Below are 19073 nucleotides of genomic sequence, written 5' to 3' on the forward strand. Positions count from 1 at the left end.
AGCTTCCTTGGATTGGTTTTCCCCTGATTGGAATTTTGAATTCTTCCAGACACTCTAAAATCTCCAGTAAGTATCCTTTCTCGTTATTATTATTTATACTCTGGCTTCTATTGATGGATTTATATTGATAAGAACATGCAAAACGGCCTTTTCTCTTTCTTTTCCCTTTTTTAATTTCTAACAGCTCTTCAAAAAAATTCGCGTCTGGACAATTCAAAAGCTTCTCTCCTACCTCTTATTGATTCACCCCGGGCAACCAGACAAAATTTTCCTGCCTGCTGCTCTTCCTCACAATAATTTTGAAATTTCTTCAATTTTGACACTTTTCACTGTTCACACATATTATATTTACGATTTCTGTTACCCAATTTTCACTAATACTAATAATTTTGAATCCAAAATTCATCATTTTCAGAAGTTAACACCTCCTTTTCAATTTATCAGTCTGATTGGCTACTCTTTAGTTGCATCCAAATCATGTACTGAGTGTTCTTACCATTCTTCAGATAAAATTCCTAATGTCAGTGTTAATTGAATTTTTGTTATTAATTTGTAGTGTAAATCTGTTTTATTGTATGTTATTATGTTGTATTAATGTCTTTACTGTTTTCAGTGTATTTTTCCCGATGATTGATGGTTTCTGATTAGTTGTGCTGTTTGGAAATGATCTGAAATACTCTAATACTGATAAGTCACAACTTTGCCTGATCTGGGCATGAACATTACTCCAAATTATACAGATAAGAATTTGAATAAAGGTAAAGTATCTGGCTTTCTAATAAAATTAAACATTTAAGAATAACTTTGATTTTCACAAACTTTCAACACTGAACTAACAAAATATGTGAACTTTTAATATCAAATCAATAATAATATGAAAAACTTTTAACATCGAACTATCAAAATAAATACAAACTTTTAACTTTTAACTACTAAAATAAATGCAAACTTTTAACATTTAACTAATTAAAATATGAAAATCTTTAACTTTTAAAACAGAATAATCTTATAAAAAAACTTATCATAACTATATATATATATATATATATATATATATATATATATATATAATGAAATCTAGAAAGGTTAATGCAGTCAAGCTGCTGGAAAATAATTCCATGAAAATCAAAAAATAAATAGATAAGTACTCTTTGATCATTCCCATATTGATTTCAATTTAAGAGCCACCGGTATACAGCTGTTTCAGCCTATTGGGCATCGTCAGTACCGGGCAGGCGGTCCTCGATTGAAGACAAAATGAGAAAAAACCAAGAAAGTACTTGATAAAAATAGCTGCGTAAACGCAAGCGAAACATAAGTGGAACCACCTATTGGTGTGACACCCAAGTCAACTTGCCAAGTTTTTATGTCAGTGTTGGTGGTTTGACCAATCAACCGACAACTGCGGTAGCAGAAATTTGGGAAGCTAACCTGAAATGCCATCGGAAAACGAATCCACATGTTTCTAGAAATGATATGAAATCTAGAAAGGTTAATGCAGTCAAGCTGCTGGAAAATAATTCCATGAAAATCAAAAAATAAATAGATAAGTACTCTTTGATCATTCCCATATTGATTTCAATTTAAGAGCCACAGGTATACAGTACTTGATAAGAATCAAGTACTTTCTTGGTTTTTTCTCATTTTGTCTTCAATCGAGGATCGCCTGCCCGGTACTGACGATGCCCAATAGGCTGAAACAGCTGTATACCGGTGGCTCTTAAATTTAAATCAATATGGGAATGATCAAAGAGTACTTATCTATTTATTTTTTGATTTTCATGGAATTATTTTCCAGCAGCTTGACTGCATTAACCTTTCTAGATTTCATATCATTTCTAGAAACATGTGGATTCGTTTTCCGATGGCATTTCAGGTTAGCTTCCCAAATTTCTGCTACCGCAGTTGTCGGTTGATTGGTCAAACCACCAACACTGACATAAAAACTTGGCAAGTTGACTTGGGTGTCACACCAATAGGTGGTTCCACTTATGTTTCGCTTGCGTTTACGCAGCTATTTTTATCAAGTACTTTCTTGGTTTTTTCTCATTTTGTCTTCAATCGAGGACCGCCTGCCCGGTACTGACGATGCCCAATAGGCTGAAACAGCTGTATACCGGTGGCTCTTAAATTGAAATCAATATGGGAATGATCAAAGAGTACTTATCTATTTATTTTATATATATATATATATATATATATATATATATATATATATATATATATATATACAATTCCTTGGAGTTATTTGGGATAGCAGCGAAGCGCAAGTGTACTCTTACATTATATTTCCAATATTTCGACAATGGTTATTGTCATCATCAGGGAGCTAAGATGATAGATTTTGAATTAATACAGAACTTAAGTTAACAGAACGGATACTTACAATGTTAGTGAGATTGGTAGCAATTGAGTTGAGTTAAAATTAAAATATGAACGTTGTGATCATGATAAAAACACATAACAACTGTAAAATTACAAGACATATGAAGTAAGTGAAAGCTACAAAATATATACGTTAAATTCATAAAATGTTTTTTTAAATTTGAGGATGAACGTGGTGATTTTAGGTTAGAAACACACACATATATATATATATATATATATATATATATATATATATATATATATATATATATATATATATATATATATATATATATATATATATATATATATATATATATATATATATATATATATATATATATATATATATATATATAATAAAGTCGGGCCAGAATATGTGGCTCATATTTGTTTCTGGTATCTTTCTAACATAATACAAGGCAAACTCCAAGACACCAAATGACATTCGATGAAGTCCAAATCGATGAATTGAATCACGCTGTAACATTTTATTAATACCTTGTCTTTGAACACTTATTTGAATTGTGCAAGTGGTTCAACTTCGTATCATTACTTTATTTCGTAATGTTCAAAACTGCCGTTTGAGGTCGCCAATTTCATGTTTTGTATATATAGAGCATTTAACAACCCTAAGCCAGAAATTTAGGTAATAGCGCATGTCATTTTCTCTATGGGATATACACATTTCGATGCGAAAGTTTTCCTGTTTTGTGGCTGTCATTCAAAATACTCTTGTGTGGGAAACCCATCGTATTGATTATTGAAGTATTGAAAATGACAGAAAGAGCTTAAATTATTTTATCAATGTGCAATAAAAAAAAGAGAGGTAAGTTATGTTTGATATTTTGTTTGATTACTGTTATATTTACTCTTTAGTTTTACTTATTACTTATATGTCAGCAAATACTTTTGAGTAAGAACAAATCTGTTTAAAATCTGTTTTTCCGTTAATCACAAGAACAAAGAATCTTAAAAAGTCGTTAAATGCGTATTTTTTTCAGTAATGGATAAAACAGAAGACAATAACTTTTCACTTAAATATGAATATTTAAGTAAATGTCAATATGTAAAAGAATGGGTAAATAAAAGTGGCACACAGGGTGTATTACATAATTATTCAGATAATTCGAAATACCATCGTCCACCACCCTTTTCCCATCGTCCACCAATGTGGACGATGGGAAAAGGGTGAAGAGTGCGGGAGGTAAGCGAACGGGCAGACACCGGAGAGTCCTCGGTTAGCTCTTGACTGTGTAGGACATGTTAGTTAGGAGAACGCATGTTAGTTTTTTAGTTTATATAGTGACAACCAAATATTATATTGGTAGTAACCAGCTATTGAAAAGTGTATTTATGTTCACGAGTTGCATTAAACATTGATAATCGCACTGTCTTCAGCACTAAAGCTCTGAACCTACATTGTATCCCCGAGTCTCATCGAACCGCGGCATGATCCATCATATATTCCTTCTAAGTGTGAGGATTCAGGCGAAATACAGACGAAATAAAAAGTTTTGTGGGATATAGTTCCTCAATTATCTAAACTCTTTTAATTTTTATGTTTTTGATTGGTGTTGATAAAAAACTGTTTAATTCAAAAACTTTGGATCAAGAAATGCCATTAGAATTTAATAACTAATGAAGGTCTTTTTCATTGAAAAATTTGATATAGTTCTATTGTATACACATTTTTAGTGATAATTCAGCAAAAAATCAGTAATTTATTATCATTTTAAAAGGAGTTCCGCAAATATGAAGTACAATGCAAAATACCTCCTATGGATTCGAATAGTTACCAGATAAATTATTTATTATTTAAGCTTACTAATGAAATGTAGGAATAATTTTTTTAGGTGGCAGTAAATCTTGTAGAAATGGTAAAGAAGAAGAATTATGCTGATAAATTAAATTACTGTTTCTTTTGTGGTGAAGATGTAACCCATTTTGTGAGGCATATTTTAACCTGGCACTCAAGGGAAAGAAGGAAATATTATTGCAAGTTTACGTAAAAAAGGCAATTATGTTGTTAACAGAACAAGTGATTCATTAAGGCCTGTAAAAAGACTGAAAACTGGTGATGTTTCAAATACTGATGATTTTTTCCTTGTTTCTACTGTTTAGGATACCACAAAAATCTTTATATAGATATACAAAAAGATGTTCGGATAATACCGTAAGAAGTGATCGCAGACAGACGGCTCAAAGTGACGGTCAATTGATATTACTAGCGGGAGACTTATTGAAATATGATCAGTTATTAACTAAAGAACTATTTTCCCGTATGAGAGCTGACCGAATAAATTTTCTTGAAAAAAAAAGATATGTTAATATGCCAGTGTGCATATTCCTACATGAAAGGTCGTAAAAGCGAAGGAAATATAGATTTTGTTCGCCAGAACATGCAACGTTTAGCTAAATTATTAGATTTCTGTCGACAAAAATACCAGAAAATCAAAAACTTAATTGATATTGACCTACGCCTGCTATAAACTTTGGTACTTTGCTGAAGAAATGCTGTGATTTAGCTTCTATACAATTAATACAATTAGAAAATACTACTGATCAACTGAAAGATTTGAAAATATTGGAAAAGTTAATTCAATCACAATGGGATGACGAAATATTTGCTCAGGCAGGACTTAATCTAAATGAAAGTGGAACAAAGATGAACTTGTACCTCTCACAAGTGATCTCAAGAAGCTGAATACCTTCTTAACGAATTTGGCTGATACAGTTTTCAATGAGTTACACTCAAATGAAAACAATTATGCTGCATACAATTGTAACGAAATTACTTGATTAGTGATTGGGTATACGGTATCATTACATTATACATTAAATTATATTATACATTATCATTATACATTATCATTATTATTGCTATCACTATTTGTGTTGTTATTCAAGCTGTTATTATTTAGAACGACGGAAGACCCTGTATATTTTATTCTACTCCAGTTGATTAGTCATTTAGGGTTGAGTCAGACATACGCTTTGTTTCTTTGTGTTTAGATTCTTATGTAAACCTGAGTAATAGAAAGAATGATTAGAAAATATATTTGAGGAGAATAAAGCATACTTTTGAACAGTGAACATCGTTTAATTTATTTTCCGCTGTTACATTTCAGAAGTGAAATTTAAATTTATTTTTTTTGTAATCCACGTGTTGTGTGACTTCAGTGGAAAGTGATATTGGGAGTGATGAATCTCCGAAGCGACGTCGCCTCCACCACAACGATTACATGGAGAGAGGTACGACGGCTAAATCACGCAGACAAGAGGTGACTGAAGATTCTTCAAGCTTATCGGAGGATGAACGAGTTGATCGGAGAAAAGCGGCTGAAAAGCGCAGAATAGAGGAACTAATTACCGCAAAAGTGAGTGAAATTTTGAGTCAAATGCAGCCCACAATTAATAGTGGCGTTACAAATGATCCTGTGCATCAACTTAAATCGAGTAGTATCAGTGGAAAAAGCGATATTGTGCCCACTTTTGACCCTGAAGTCGGGGATATGAATTCAAGAAATTGGCTCAACAAAATCGAACAACTCGCCACAATTCATCACTGGGACGATGCTACAAAATCATTTTTATGCAATCTAAGCTTTTTGGAATTGCCCAACTCGTGGGAAGAGTGGAAAGCTGAATTGTTGAGTGCTTTTCCATCGCATAAGAACTTCGTCGATAATTTGAAGCAGTTGGATAGAAAAAAACAGAAAACTGAAACGATGCTACATTAATATGTAGCATGTATTCTGATAAGGAAATGTGATATATCGGATCTGAACGCAACTTCCTGCATAATAGATGGACTTCCACAAGAGTATCAAGGAACCGCAAAATCTGCAAGCTTCAAAACACCGGAAGAACTCTTTCAAGGATTTTTGTGCAAACTAGACACTAGTACATCTGAGCCACAAAAACGTGAGAAACCTACAAAAGACATTTCAATCACATGTTTGATTTGTAAAAAAGGTGGCCATATCGCAAGGGACTGTTTCTTCAGAGATGCCAGGGGAATAACGACTATGGTGCCAAACCCAAATTGAAGGAGTGTACTCACTGCAACCGAAAAGGTCACGTGAAGAAGGAATGTTGGCATTTGAATCCTGCTGAAGTACGACTATTACAAAGGCAAGTACCAAATAATAGTTAAATTGTGAATGTTGACTTAAATAATATTAGCTGTGGAGGATATTTGGACACCGGAAGCCAAATAAATGTAGCGAATGTTTCATTGATTAAATAACTGAATATATGTCCAAGTCAAAAAAATATATATTGGCAAAATGAGTCATGGAAACACTTCTTCATTAATGTTAGACGAGGATGTCACAATTGAGCCTCACTGTACCTCTTTAGTACCTATAAGCTCGAAAAGAAACAAATGTTTGCTAGTGCCCTTCGGGCTTTCGAACGCTCCAGCGACATTTCAAAGATTTTTGAATGATTTGTTTTCCGAACTGCGTCACGAAAATATTACTATATATTTGGACGACATTCTCATTTCTTCAAAAACAATCGATGGAGGTCTCCATTTGCTAGAAACTGTATTCATAATATTGAAAAATGCCAATTTAAAACTAAACATAGATAAATGCTTCTTCTTTGAAACCACTATTAATTACCTGGGATACAAAATAGCACAAAAGCCAGCACAAAATAACAGCTGTTCAAAATTTCCTATTTCCAAAAATCTTCACGAATTACGACAATTCTTGGGTCTTAGTTCTTATTTCCGAAAATTTATAAAAAACCATGCACTCATTGTAGCCCCCCTAACAAAACTTTAAAAAAAAATCAGTGCCATGGAAATGGACTTCGGAAGAAGATTTTGCTTTCGGTGAAATTAAGAAACGTTTTACGTCTAGACCTTCACCTAGTATTTATAATCCAGATCTCGAAACTGAGTTGCATACGGACGCCAGTAGTGAAGGAATAGCCGGCACTTTGTTACAAAAACATAAGGGGCATTCCAAACCAGTGATGTACTACAGTCGAATGACTTCTAAGGATGAGACAGTCTATCACTCTTACGAACTAGATACCCTTGCAATTGTGGAGTCAATTAAGAGATTTCGTGTTTATTTAATGGGAATACATTTCGTTATTGTAACTGATTGTGCTGCTGTACGTTCTACTTTTACAAAACGTGATCTTGTACCCCGCGTTGCAAGATGGTGGCTTGCAATTCAAGATTTTGATATCAAACACAGACCGGGAGACAAAATGAAACATGTAGATGCCCTAAGCAGAAATCCACCCTCGTATACTGTTTCAAAAATTAATAGTTTTGATGGCTGGATATTGTGCATTCAACTCCAAGATCTTACCTTGAAAGCAATTTTTGACAAAGTCAAACAAAAAAATTTCGATGTAGAATTGAAAAATACATATATTATTAAAGACAATAGATTATACAGGAAAACCGCCGACAACAAGGATGAATTAGTTGTACCTAAATTTGCAAGGTTTTATAAGAAAATATGTGTATTCGTGTATTGAATGTTCGTACAAAAAAGACCAATATGGTAAGAAACACGGTTTCTTGTATCCTATCGATAAGCCCTCAAAGCCCCTGCACACCTGGCATGTTGACTATTTGGGTCCATATGTCTAGAGTGTTGGCGGATACTTTTACATATTTATGATCGTTGACTCTTTTTCTAAATTTTTATTTGCCAGGCTAAAAAAAACTACTAAATCAAAAGAAGTGATACATATTTTGAAAGATTTTTTTAGCATATTTGCGGTACCCAAAAGAATTATATCTGATCGTGGTAAAGCTTTTACGAGTAAAAGTTTTAAAGATTTCTCTATCAAATACCAATTCAAACACGTTTTAAACAGTGTTGCATCACCTAGGTTAAATGGCCAGGTTGAAAGATATGACTTAACATTAAAATCGGCAATTGACACTAGTACAAGTGCCGAATGCGAGTGGTATTCTGTGCTTCCGGATGCAGTATGGGGCATAAACAATACAGCTAATACTAGCACAGGATTCACACCTCATAAACTTATGTTTGGTTTTGATCAAGCAAGACATGTGGACTTAGATCAAGACAATAGTATTGCAGCAGATAGAGATCGTGACAGAGTAATAGCCAAAACGAAACTGGACAGACAAGCAAAGAAAACAAGAAAGTTGTTTGACAAAAAAAGAAAGCAAGCACCGAATTTATCGGTTGGTGATCTGGTAATGTGGAAAGGCAGCGAAACTTCTCAGTAAGAAGCCTCGAGAAAAACAGGTGTCAAATTAGGTGGGCCCTATAGAATATCTAAAGTAAAGGAGAATGATCGATATAAGATAACTTCTTTAAAGGACATGAAAGGGTATGAGAAATACACAGCAACAGTACCCGTTGACCAACTGAAGAAGTACAAAGGAGGAGTGATAACAGACAGCGAGTCTGACAGTGAGATGAACAGTACTGATGAACTGTTAGACTTACTTGAAGGATAACACGAAGAACAAAGAGATATGTAGAGCTCTGAGGAGCATATCATAAAATGATCATTTGAATGCGCTTGAAAGCATAAAAACATGAAAGTAACTGGCAAAAGAGCTCTAAAGAGCATAAAAAAATTAATTAGTGGATAAAATGATATCTGTTGAGAATCATCAAAATTACCCATTCTAATGATCTGTTGTTGCTACAACTACTTTTTTCTTTCATTTTTCCAGGACAGCAGGACGTAAACTACATGAAAACAAGCCAAGGACGGCTAATTATTAGGATGGCCGAATGTAAAGAAATTACTTGATTAGTGATTGGGTATACGGTATCATTACATTATACATTACATTATACATTACATTATACATTATCATTATTATTGTTATCACTATTTTTGTTGTTATTCAAGCTGTTATAAATTAGAACAACGGAAGATCCTGTATATTTTATTCTACTCCAGTTGATTAGAAAATATATTTGAGGAGAATAAAGCATACTTTTGAACAGTGAACATCGTTTAATTTGAATTTCACTAGTTCGGACTTCCATTGTCTACTATATAAAATGATTTGAAATCCCAGTTATCACCCGAAGACGATTGTAGATACTAACAATCGAAACGTCGTGAACTAACGTGACTTGGAATCGCTCCACTTTTTATTTTTATTTTCTTTCTATTTTTACTTGTATTTTATTTCACTATTATTTCATTTCAGGTTTATTTTGGTTAATATAATTCTTATTTTCAGCTATTCATTTTTAATTCTTCTTTTTAGTTGTTTCAGGGATTTCAATACATTTTATATAGTAGACAAATGAAGTCTGAACTAGTGAAATTCATCATGAAACATTGTCAATCACCTTCAAACAATCGTTTAATTTATTTTCCGCTGTTACAATACATTAAAAGAAGTAGTATATATCAAAATAATAGTACTAAATAGAAGGCGGCCTGCTGAGGTTGCACAACTAAATATTGAGAAATATAATGCAATAAATAATCTCTCTGATCGACGTGCACACACCGAGTTCGAAAATTGACTAACTGAAACGGAAAAAATCCTTTTGAATTCTTACAGTAGAATTGTTATCAGGGGAAAACGAATATATATATTAATATTAAATTTCACAATAAGGATTTGAAGCTTTATATCTTCTATTAATTATCTGCGAGCGCTTTCGACAGCTGGTCGTGTTGTCATCTTCTAGGCACTCCTCAAACTGAACTTGTCATCCTGTCGTCTGCCTCTTTATACGGTCCTAACGTCTCAACTCAGGTATTTCAGGTACTTTAGGTAAATTTGCCTGTATTTCTACTGCATCAGGTACTATTCTTTGTGTTAGATCTGCTCTAGGAATGTGTATGGTTTTGTTTAATATATTGAATCGAGGTCTTGTTGTGTTTTGATTCAATATATTGATATATTCTTCGATGTTCCAGACGGAGCTCCGTACATGAGAACAATACTCCAAAGATGGTCTGATCTGAGCTTTATAAAGCATGTTACACTTCGTTTTTGACGTTACGAAAATACTGCAAGGAAATAAAATTTTGGATAGTACCGCGGCGACTACGTACTTAAGTGATTTGTTTCATTGAGCCATTCATCATTGATATTTTATGTTGTCAATTTACTTGGTTTTGTCTCGTTAATTTTCCTCGATTGTTACCGTAATTCACCTCGGTGCACCTCAATCAAATATGGAACCCCATTTTAAGGAATTCAATAATAACGAACAGGACAACAGACAGCAAGATTGTTGATGTTCCAAGTTCAAGTGCAGGAACGAATACAGGTACAAATGCAGGTACAAATACAGGTACAAATACAACTGATTACCTGACGAGGCATAAATACGCTTTACGAAGCCGAAAAGGTAGTCATCGAACAGCAAGCCATGATGGTTAAACCTCTGAAGAAGCTAGCCACTCCGACTGCGAAACGTCAGGAAGAAATTCCAAAAATCCACGACGTTCAAACTCGAAAAGAAATGACACTGAAAACCTCAGCCGTGAAAGTCTAAACCATTTTGTCAATTGAAGTTTCAAATCAAAACAACGATTTCGAACTGTCATTAATTATTATTTGGAATGAACTTTTGTTAAAAATCCAATTATTATCGTATTACATCGATATTTGTTGTATTACCTACCTTAACCAGAGTTATGAAAAAAGAAGAAGAGTTTTTGACGATTGACATATGTTCTGGGAATATAATGATGACTGATAAATTGTAACAACATATAATGTTTTTATTAAAATAAAACTATATAAAGTAGTCAAAACTTCTATAAAGAGTTAATCCGTAGAACGAATAAAACAATATTGGATGCTGTTTTCATCATTTTGGGGTGTTTAACATCATATACTGAGTGTAAGTTCGAATGGCTCCTGCCATATAGGTGGTGATCTGTGATTTATGCTATGCGGGGGAGTATGCAAGAGGATCTTCCGGTGATATTTCGGGTGTGGTAAGACTTATCCGACAACCATTTTTATGGAAAGCAACAAGAGGTCCATCTCGGTGACAAAAGTGAGCCAGAGATCTTTTTCTCATTATACATAGTTTGAGATTTCATTTTCCACTAGTGTTGGAATTAAGAGAAGTTCTCCTATTTTTGGATTGGTATCCTACCTCTTCTGAGGGATCAAAAGTGGATGAAAATCATGTGGCTGTCACTGTAAATTCTCATAGAGAACTCGTAAAACAACACAGGTATTATATCTTTTTGAGTAAAGAAAAAGGAATAAAATACAATGATCTACCTTCTATAGGGTTCGTAGTCAGAGATTTAGTTGTAACTAGTGTCCGACCGAAAGTTGGGATTCGGTCGAGTTTCGGCAAAAAACGGGTTTCGGTTTCGGCGCCAAACCTGCCGAAACTACGACCGAAACCGAAACTGCATTCGGGAGTTCCCGCGCTGTGATCGGTCATGTTCGGCGCATTGAATTTTATAGAATCGACGAAGAATTTTGCCGCTTCCACGTGCCTAATCATGTCGTGACTATTGTGATATTATGTATCAACTCAAATAAGTAATTTTGTGTTTAATATTTTTGAAAACCCATCAATAATATTCAAAAGAAAAATCTTTTGATTTTTCAAAATCAAATGAACACCTCACCTATTTTAAGTATTTTTAAGGTACAATTAATATTTTTTCATGAATAAGGGTTTTTTATGTTGATTTTCAATAAGTAAAGACTGACTGATTATAATAACGTTTTCTTTATTTTTCCCTCAAAACATAATTCTTGTAGGGAAGTTTCGGTATCGGTTTCGGCCGAAACTGAGACCGTTGCCGAAATTCGTTTTCGGTTTCGGTCGCAAAAACCAGTTTCACTCGGACACTAGTTGTAACCACGTGTAGTTTCTTCTGAGGCTTCTTTCATATGCTGAAGCTCTAGAGTCCCTACAGTTTCTATCATCTGAGGCCAATTTATACTTTCCGGATGCTTCTCAGCTGAGGAGGCACCAGCAGAACTGTTTTGTTAAAGACACCACTGTTGCCCTGTATACAAGCCTGAGAAGTTCTTTGAGCTGAGAGTTTATAAACCTGCCCACACCATATAGCAGAGAGCGTATTTCATCAATCCCGGTGAGTCCGTTCCATGTAACCATATGTATTGAAGAATACCACCAAGAATTCAATTTCCAGTCAATTATTATTAGTATTCATATCCATCTAATAGTGTAGTAATCACCTTTCATTCAATTTACCTCATCACAATATCATCATTAAATATAAAACCGAACATAGACCAGTTCATTGAAAACCAAAGTACACTGCGATATTGTTATCCTTATTATGTCACATTTAGTTTCATTGAGGTTAGTTATTCAGGTAGTTACTGAGACAAAAAGGTGATTTTGGTCAGTAATTATTCATTTTGAAGTTGAAGTTATTGTTTACCAATATAAGATTTGATTACAGTATTGGTTGCCTCTTCGATATTCATGTATGTATATTATTGGGAAATTTTAAGTGAAATAGTGATCGTCATTTGGTATTTTTGAGATGATTGAACATACTAATTTATCCTTGTTTGAACGTACCCACCCATCTGTCCCACTGAGATACCGGTGTCTAGTTTCTACGGTTTCGAACTGGGCACTTAAAACACTTATTTTCTGTGGTCAACAACTTTTGAGATTTAAAACATCAAGTAAATCTTAGGCAGTAACATCAAGCCAAATTCAGGGGAAAATCTTTTATTGATCTTCTAACTATCCTCTGAACAGTTTAAAAAGGCTAACAAGTATCAAAAGTTGCTGAGGTGTCTACAGTTTTCTGGTTCGGAACAGTGTTTCAAGCTTTTGAGAAGCATCCTTTGCAATTTCAGAGACATGATTGTAACTCAACATATTGGTGTCTATTTCAACCCACAATGAACGTATCGAAGCAGAAAGCGGAATTGTCTATGCTGACATTTTTATATCCGGTTCGCAGACATTTATCTTTTTGGAGTAAACCGACGCTTGGGTTTTCGTGAACCTAGTTAGTTTCACCCCAATTCGAAATCACTTCTAGATCCTCATTAAGATATGCAACCTTCTGCTGCTGATGAAGATGTGCATCCGCAGCTGTTGTCTTGGAATTGAAATGGAATGATGAGACAAGTGTACTGTAGTCAGCAAAGCAATATATCGGATTCTTCGTTTTTTGATATACAATAGAAAAAGGATTGGAAATAATATATATTCTTGGAGAACATCAGCGTTGTGTGATCTTTCAAGCCATAGCATCGACGTTTGACCAGCAAACCCTCATGATGACCCATTAAAATCAATACTCTCGTCAGGAAAAATACTAATTTATTGTATTGAAAAATTTTTATTTTCTGAAAACCAGCAAAAATCCGTATAAATTCCGGAGATAAAATTATTTGTTTCAATTCCATGGTCGTGATTCATACTGCATTTCCATATTGCATATCAAATTTTATCGTATATGACGTAAATAACTAAAATCATTTTGAATATCGAACGCTAATTCTCCTTACATCAGTTTCCATTTCAAAATTATGCCATCAAAAAATTTCCATATTAATTATGAGCAGTTGATACACGTCCTTCCTTCCAAAAGCACTTTACCCAAACAATATCAAATTGTATTACGGTGAGGGTCCCTGGATAGATGAAAAAAAATATTTGTTGAGTAGGCATAATTTCTCGATTTTTTGGTATTTTATGACAAATTTTGTCTTGTATTAATGAATAATATTACAGTTTACACCTGATAAATCGAATACGGCGGTAGGCCAAGGGTAAATTGCTCTGTTTTGCTCAGTAGATGTCGCTTGCGCCTTCATCGATATTTTAATTTGGAAGTTTGCTAATGATTTTCGTTACGATTTGGATGAATGATTTTGTTTCAGTTTGATTGACTCATTGGGATTACGATTTGATTTTATAACTCAGATAAGTTATTCTAGAAATTGTATTAGTTCATAATATCTTTTTTTCAGTATTTCGGACTGGAAATATTCTACATTTTGCTCCAATTTAAGATGCCGAAATATAAAAAGTTTATGGTTACCCCACATATTTTCTGTAATTTGGTACGCGACGTTAAGGTAGCTATTGAAGATATTAGAGAGTCTATCAGTTCTCCAAATTTTTGACATTCAATTCGTAAGAGTCTACAAATAAAATTAGGCATAAATAATAGGTATCGGCTTTGGAAATGCTGGAAAAAGTATGAACATTAACTATCAAATGAATTCGTTTCGACAGATACTGGGCTTGATAAAATAACAAATGAAAAAATACAAGATAAACTTACCAAGTCCAGTCAAATACCTGATGAAAAAGCACCTCAAGAAAAATTCGATGAATGCATGAACCATACAATTTTACTCATCGTAAAAAATCTTTTGACTTTATCATTTAAAGATCGCTAACGTAAAATGGTATATTACGATATTTATTTTGTGATCTGTTTCAAAAGAAATCATCTTCGGAGGAATATTAATGGGCCTGTTTTCGTAGAATATGCAATATGCAATCATCGTGGGTCAGAAAATTCCGCTTCGAATTTAATAAAACAGAAAATATAAATATTTATAGAGCCATCATCAGATTTCATGAAGAACAAGAGAATGGTGGTTCTCAACAATTCTCGTACCAAGTGAGAGGTTTTCAACGAAAACTTCTGAATAAGGATCTTTTGCGAAATACTCCTCTACACAAAAGAGAAGAATATATTCAGAAAAGCGAAAAAAAATAATTGCAGCGTGGTAACTGGCAAGACATACGATCCTTATCAGTATATCAAAGAGTCAAGTCAGAAGGTAAACCTAATTCTGATTTACACAAGGACCCTTATTTCGATCCAGTCTTACGTTCCATCGCAGATCCGGGGGAAATGAAATATATCCAATGACCATCAACTGATATCATGGTATACTTGTACAGCAAATCAATTAGATATTTTGGTGTCCAAAGGTCAAAAAGCAACAGCATATCGTCGTTGTCACTGCAATATCTGCTATGTGAGTTTTTGGCCAATTTGACCTGTTTATCATATAGAAATATATGCTGTTTTCTATAAAACGAAAATATGCCATGTGCATATTTCTCTCCAGAAGACCGGTAAACAGGTAAACATTGTTATTTAATATCTGCTATGCGAAGCACTGGAATGTAATTAATTTTATGTGCTAAAACTAACACATGGCATAAATTTTTACCAAGAATTTACCACGTGACTGCCAGAATTTTTTCACATAGCAGAGATTGCATAACCTCAAAAAGTCCGCGTCATTGGCATTGTTCTCAGTTCAATAATAAGGTCTTGTTTATTACGAATGAAAAATGTGTTTTCGTGGTATATTAATGGTACAAATGGCATTAAAACGTAATAAGGCTCCAAATGATCGCCAATCTGGTAAGTTGCACGTTTTGTCATTTTTGTTGGTTTTGAGTAATGTGGTGTTTCGGTTTTCTCTTTAAGCACCAACTAGCAAGGCTTTTGAAGCTGATTTATCGGATTCAGATGAGGATAATGAACCTCTAAGCAAATTATTGAGGATCAAGGCCCCTGAAAACGGGAGTAGTAGCATGTCTCAAGCTGCCCATGATAATTTATCGGATTCAGAGGAGAACAATGAACTATTAAGCAAATTATTATTCAAGAGCTCTAATGAAACTAACCCTCGCAATGTAACTAGTCGTAAGTAGTACCTATTTTTTGTTAGTGCTTTTGTGGGTATACAGTATGTCCGGCAATAGGGTAGACAAGAGGGCAAACTGACCAAAAATTTCATTTTTCGAGGAAAAGTACTTCTTTATAAAAAGTTTTGGTTGTTGAGAAAATACGATTGTCGATATGGAAGTAATTAAAATTTATAATTATACAGGTTGTCCCAAAAGTTGAAAATTCAATTTTTTACAAGAATAAAGTAACCTAATTTTTTAATTTTTGCGACATCCTGTATACAATTTTTAATTTTCTTCATTGACAATCGTATTCTCTCGCAAGCAAAACTTTTTATAAAAAATGACTTTTCCTTGAAAAATGAAAATTTAGGTCTGTTTGCCCTTTTATCTGCCCCATCGCCGGACATACTGTACAAGGATGTAATACTTACCTACATTACTTTCAACTCGACTTTTAATTAGAACTATTAACTTCACAATAATACGTGTTTTATATTATAGATGAATCAACTTCTGAGGTAGCCAATGCAGATGCCCAGCCGATTATATCATTTCAGGTCCCAGTTAATGAAAATTTTACGCTGCCTCCTGATATTATACTACATGAAATTAAAAGTCAGAACCTAATAATCCCAACCAATGACAAAGAAGTATTGGACAGCTCAGGACATGACGAAAATATTTCCAATCATGACTTTAATGCCGAAATGGAAATATTAGACGAAGAAATTCAAGATAATCTGCAAAATACTGAAAGGGGAATCATTACAGAAGCTAGCAGCAATGTAAACAGGCTGCGTAGATCTCGAGAAGTAACTAAATTGAAAAGGCTAAGAGGTGAGAGCTACATAGGGTACACCCGGTCAAAAAAGGGAATTATAAGGCACGACAAAGAAAGGGAGAAGATACGTATGAAAGGTAGATGCTGTCACAATGAAGCATCAAGAAAAAAGACAAGCAAAAGTTTTCTTTGTCACCAAGTAACGGAAGGACTAAGAAAGAAATCATTCGATTATTTTTGGAGTTTTCAAAACTGGGATTTAAGAAAATCTTACCTTAGGGGCTTAGTTTCGACGACACACATAAAAAGAAGAAGAAAGGAAAATAGCAATAAAACTGACAATCGCAAGAAGCAGTCTCATTCCTGTTATCTACCACTGGAAACTGGTAATATCTTGTTTATATCAATAAAATGACTTCATCTCTTATCTGTTATGTTGTTACAGGTGAAAAAGTGTTAGTATGTAGAACTATGCTACTCCATACTTTTGATTTGGGGCGAAATATGTTTGACCGATGGACTAGCAATTTTCATCATACCCAAGTCTCAAGCAACAACCAAGAGAATAAAGACAATGATGAAGAGTATGTTACAAACCACGCTAAATTGAATGTAACAAAATCTATGAAAATGCAAGCTCGTCAGTGGTTGAAAGACCTGCCAAAGGTCCCGAGCCATTATTGTCGGAGCTCTTCAACGAAAATGTACCTTGAATCTGTATTTAGATCAACCCTCCATATTTACAAAGTATACGTTAATTTTTGCACAGAAAGGAACACAAAACCAGTATCACGTACACTATTTACAACGATATTAAAGTCTGAAAAAATTGCTATTCACCAACCTAGGAAGGATCAGTGTGATCTATGTTGCTCGTGGAAAACAGGCAATATTCCAGAAAATGTATACAGTGACCACTTGAGGAAAAAAAACGAGGCCGAGCAAGCTAAAAAAGACGCAAAAGAATCTGCCTCAGATGAAAAGCTAATCATAACAATGGACTTGCAAAGTGTCCTTTTGGCACCTAAGTTAGAAGCTTCTGCTGTTTATTACAAACAGAAATTGCAAATCCATAACTTCACAGTTTACGCACTTAACGACAAAACTGTGGATCTTTGTTTGGCACGAAAGCAATGGAGGTGTAACATCAAACGAATTCACAACTTGCATAGTTCATTATATAGAACAAACTTTTGAAGAGAAAATCTACAAACATGTTGTTTTAATATCCGATGGATGCGGGTATCAGAACCGCAATAAGATACTTTCAAGTGCACTTAATAATTTAGCCAAAAATTTAAATATTACCTTAGAGCAGCTGATCTTGGAACGTGGACATACTATGATGGAGGCTGATTCCGTTCATTCATCGCTTGAAGCATATTTTAAGCCACCAATTTACGCACCATGTGACTACATTAGTAGAATGAGGCGGGCAAGGGATCATCATCCATACAGGGTACATAACTTGAACTTTACTTTTTTCAAAAACTACGATAATGTTAAGGGCAATTTCGGTTCAATAAGACCTGAAAGAGAGGCAAAAGTAACGGACATACGTGCATTATTATATCTGCCATCCGGCATCATGAAGTACAAATTAAATCACAGCGATGATTGGATTGAATTCGAAAAACCTCGTCAAAGTCGCAATAAAATACAATCTGCAGAGATTCCATCTGTACCACAGCAACTATATTCAGCTCCAATAAAAATAACAAAGCAAAAATTTGATCACTTACAAGAGTTAAAGAAGGTAATGGAAAGTGACTATCATGCCATTTATGATGCATTGCCGCATCTTTGAATATTATTTTGTAATTTTGAAATAAAAATTTAGTTTCTAATCCTTTTCTATTGCTTCATTTAAATTTTAAAGCAAAACATGATAATATTATTTTCAAAAAGACAACTAGCAACATCTGCTATGTACATAGTAATGACAATTAATCCCTGCTATGTGTAAGTAACGAGCAATATTACAAATTACGAAAAAACCTCACTTTATTTTATGATTTTTGCTTTCAAAATACATTCCAAAACTATTGTGTCAAAATTTCATTGTTTCAAAAAGAATTTAAACTTATATTTATCACAAAGGTCTAGTTTTTTCTTTCTACTGAAAAAAATAGTTTTTTCACATAGCAGATATTGCAGTGACAACGACGATATGGAAGTGTTATGAAGATCATCAAAACAGGTAGTGTGTATTAATATGATTTAGTTGTGAATATGGCTGGAAATATTATTCCAATTGCGGAAATAATAAGTTTGTTGCTTGATGCTGCTACTATTGC

General features: G+C 33.8%; 1 protein-coding gene across 1 annotated transcript; it reads left to right on the forward strand.

The window, feature by feature from the left end:
• The first annotated feature begins 15496 nt into the window (after positions 1-15496).
• LOC141482441 (uncharacterized) lies at positions 15497-17973 on the forward strand. The gene is made up of 3 exons (XM_074175754.1): positions 15497-16008; positions 16497-17162; positions 17222-17973. The coding sequence occupies exons 1-3, from the start codon at positions 15897-15899 to the stop codon at positions 17971-17973; spliced, it is 1530 nt and encodes a 509-aa protein (XP_074031855.1). The 5' UTR covers positions 15497-15896.
• The last annotated feature ends 1100 nt before the right edge of the window (positions 17974-19073 follow it).

Source organism: Leptinotarsa decemlineata, unplaced genomic scaffold (assembly GCF_025532065.1).
Source record: "Leptinotarsa decemlineata unplaced genomic scaffold, Ldec_3_MD MMD2_P_RNA_scaffold_14, whole genome shotgun sequence".
NCBI lineage: Eukaryota > Metazoa > Arthropoda > Insecta > Coleoptera > Chrysomelidae > Leptinotarsa > Leptinotarsa decemlineata.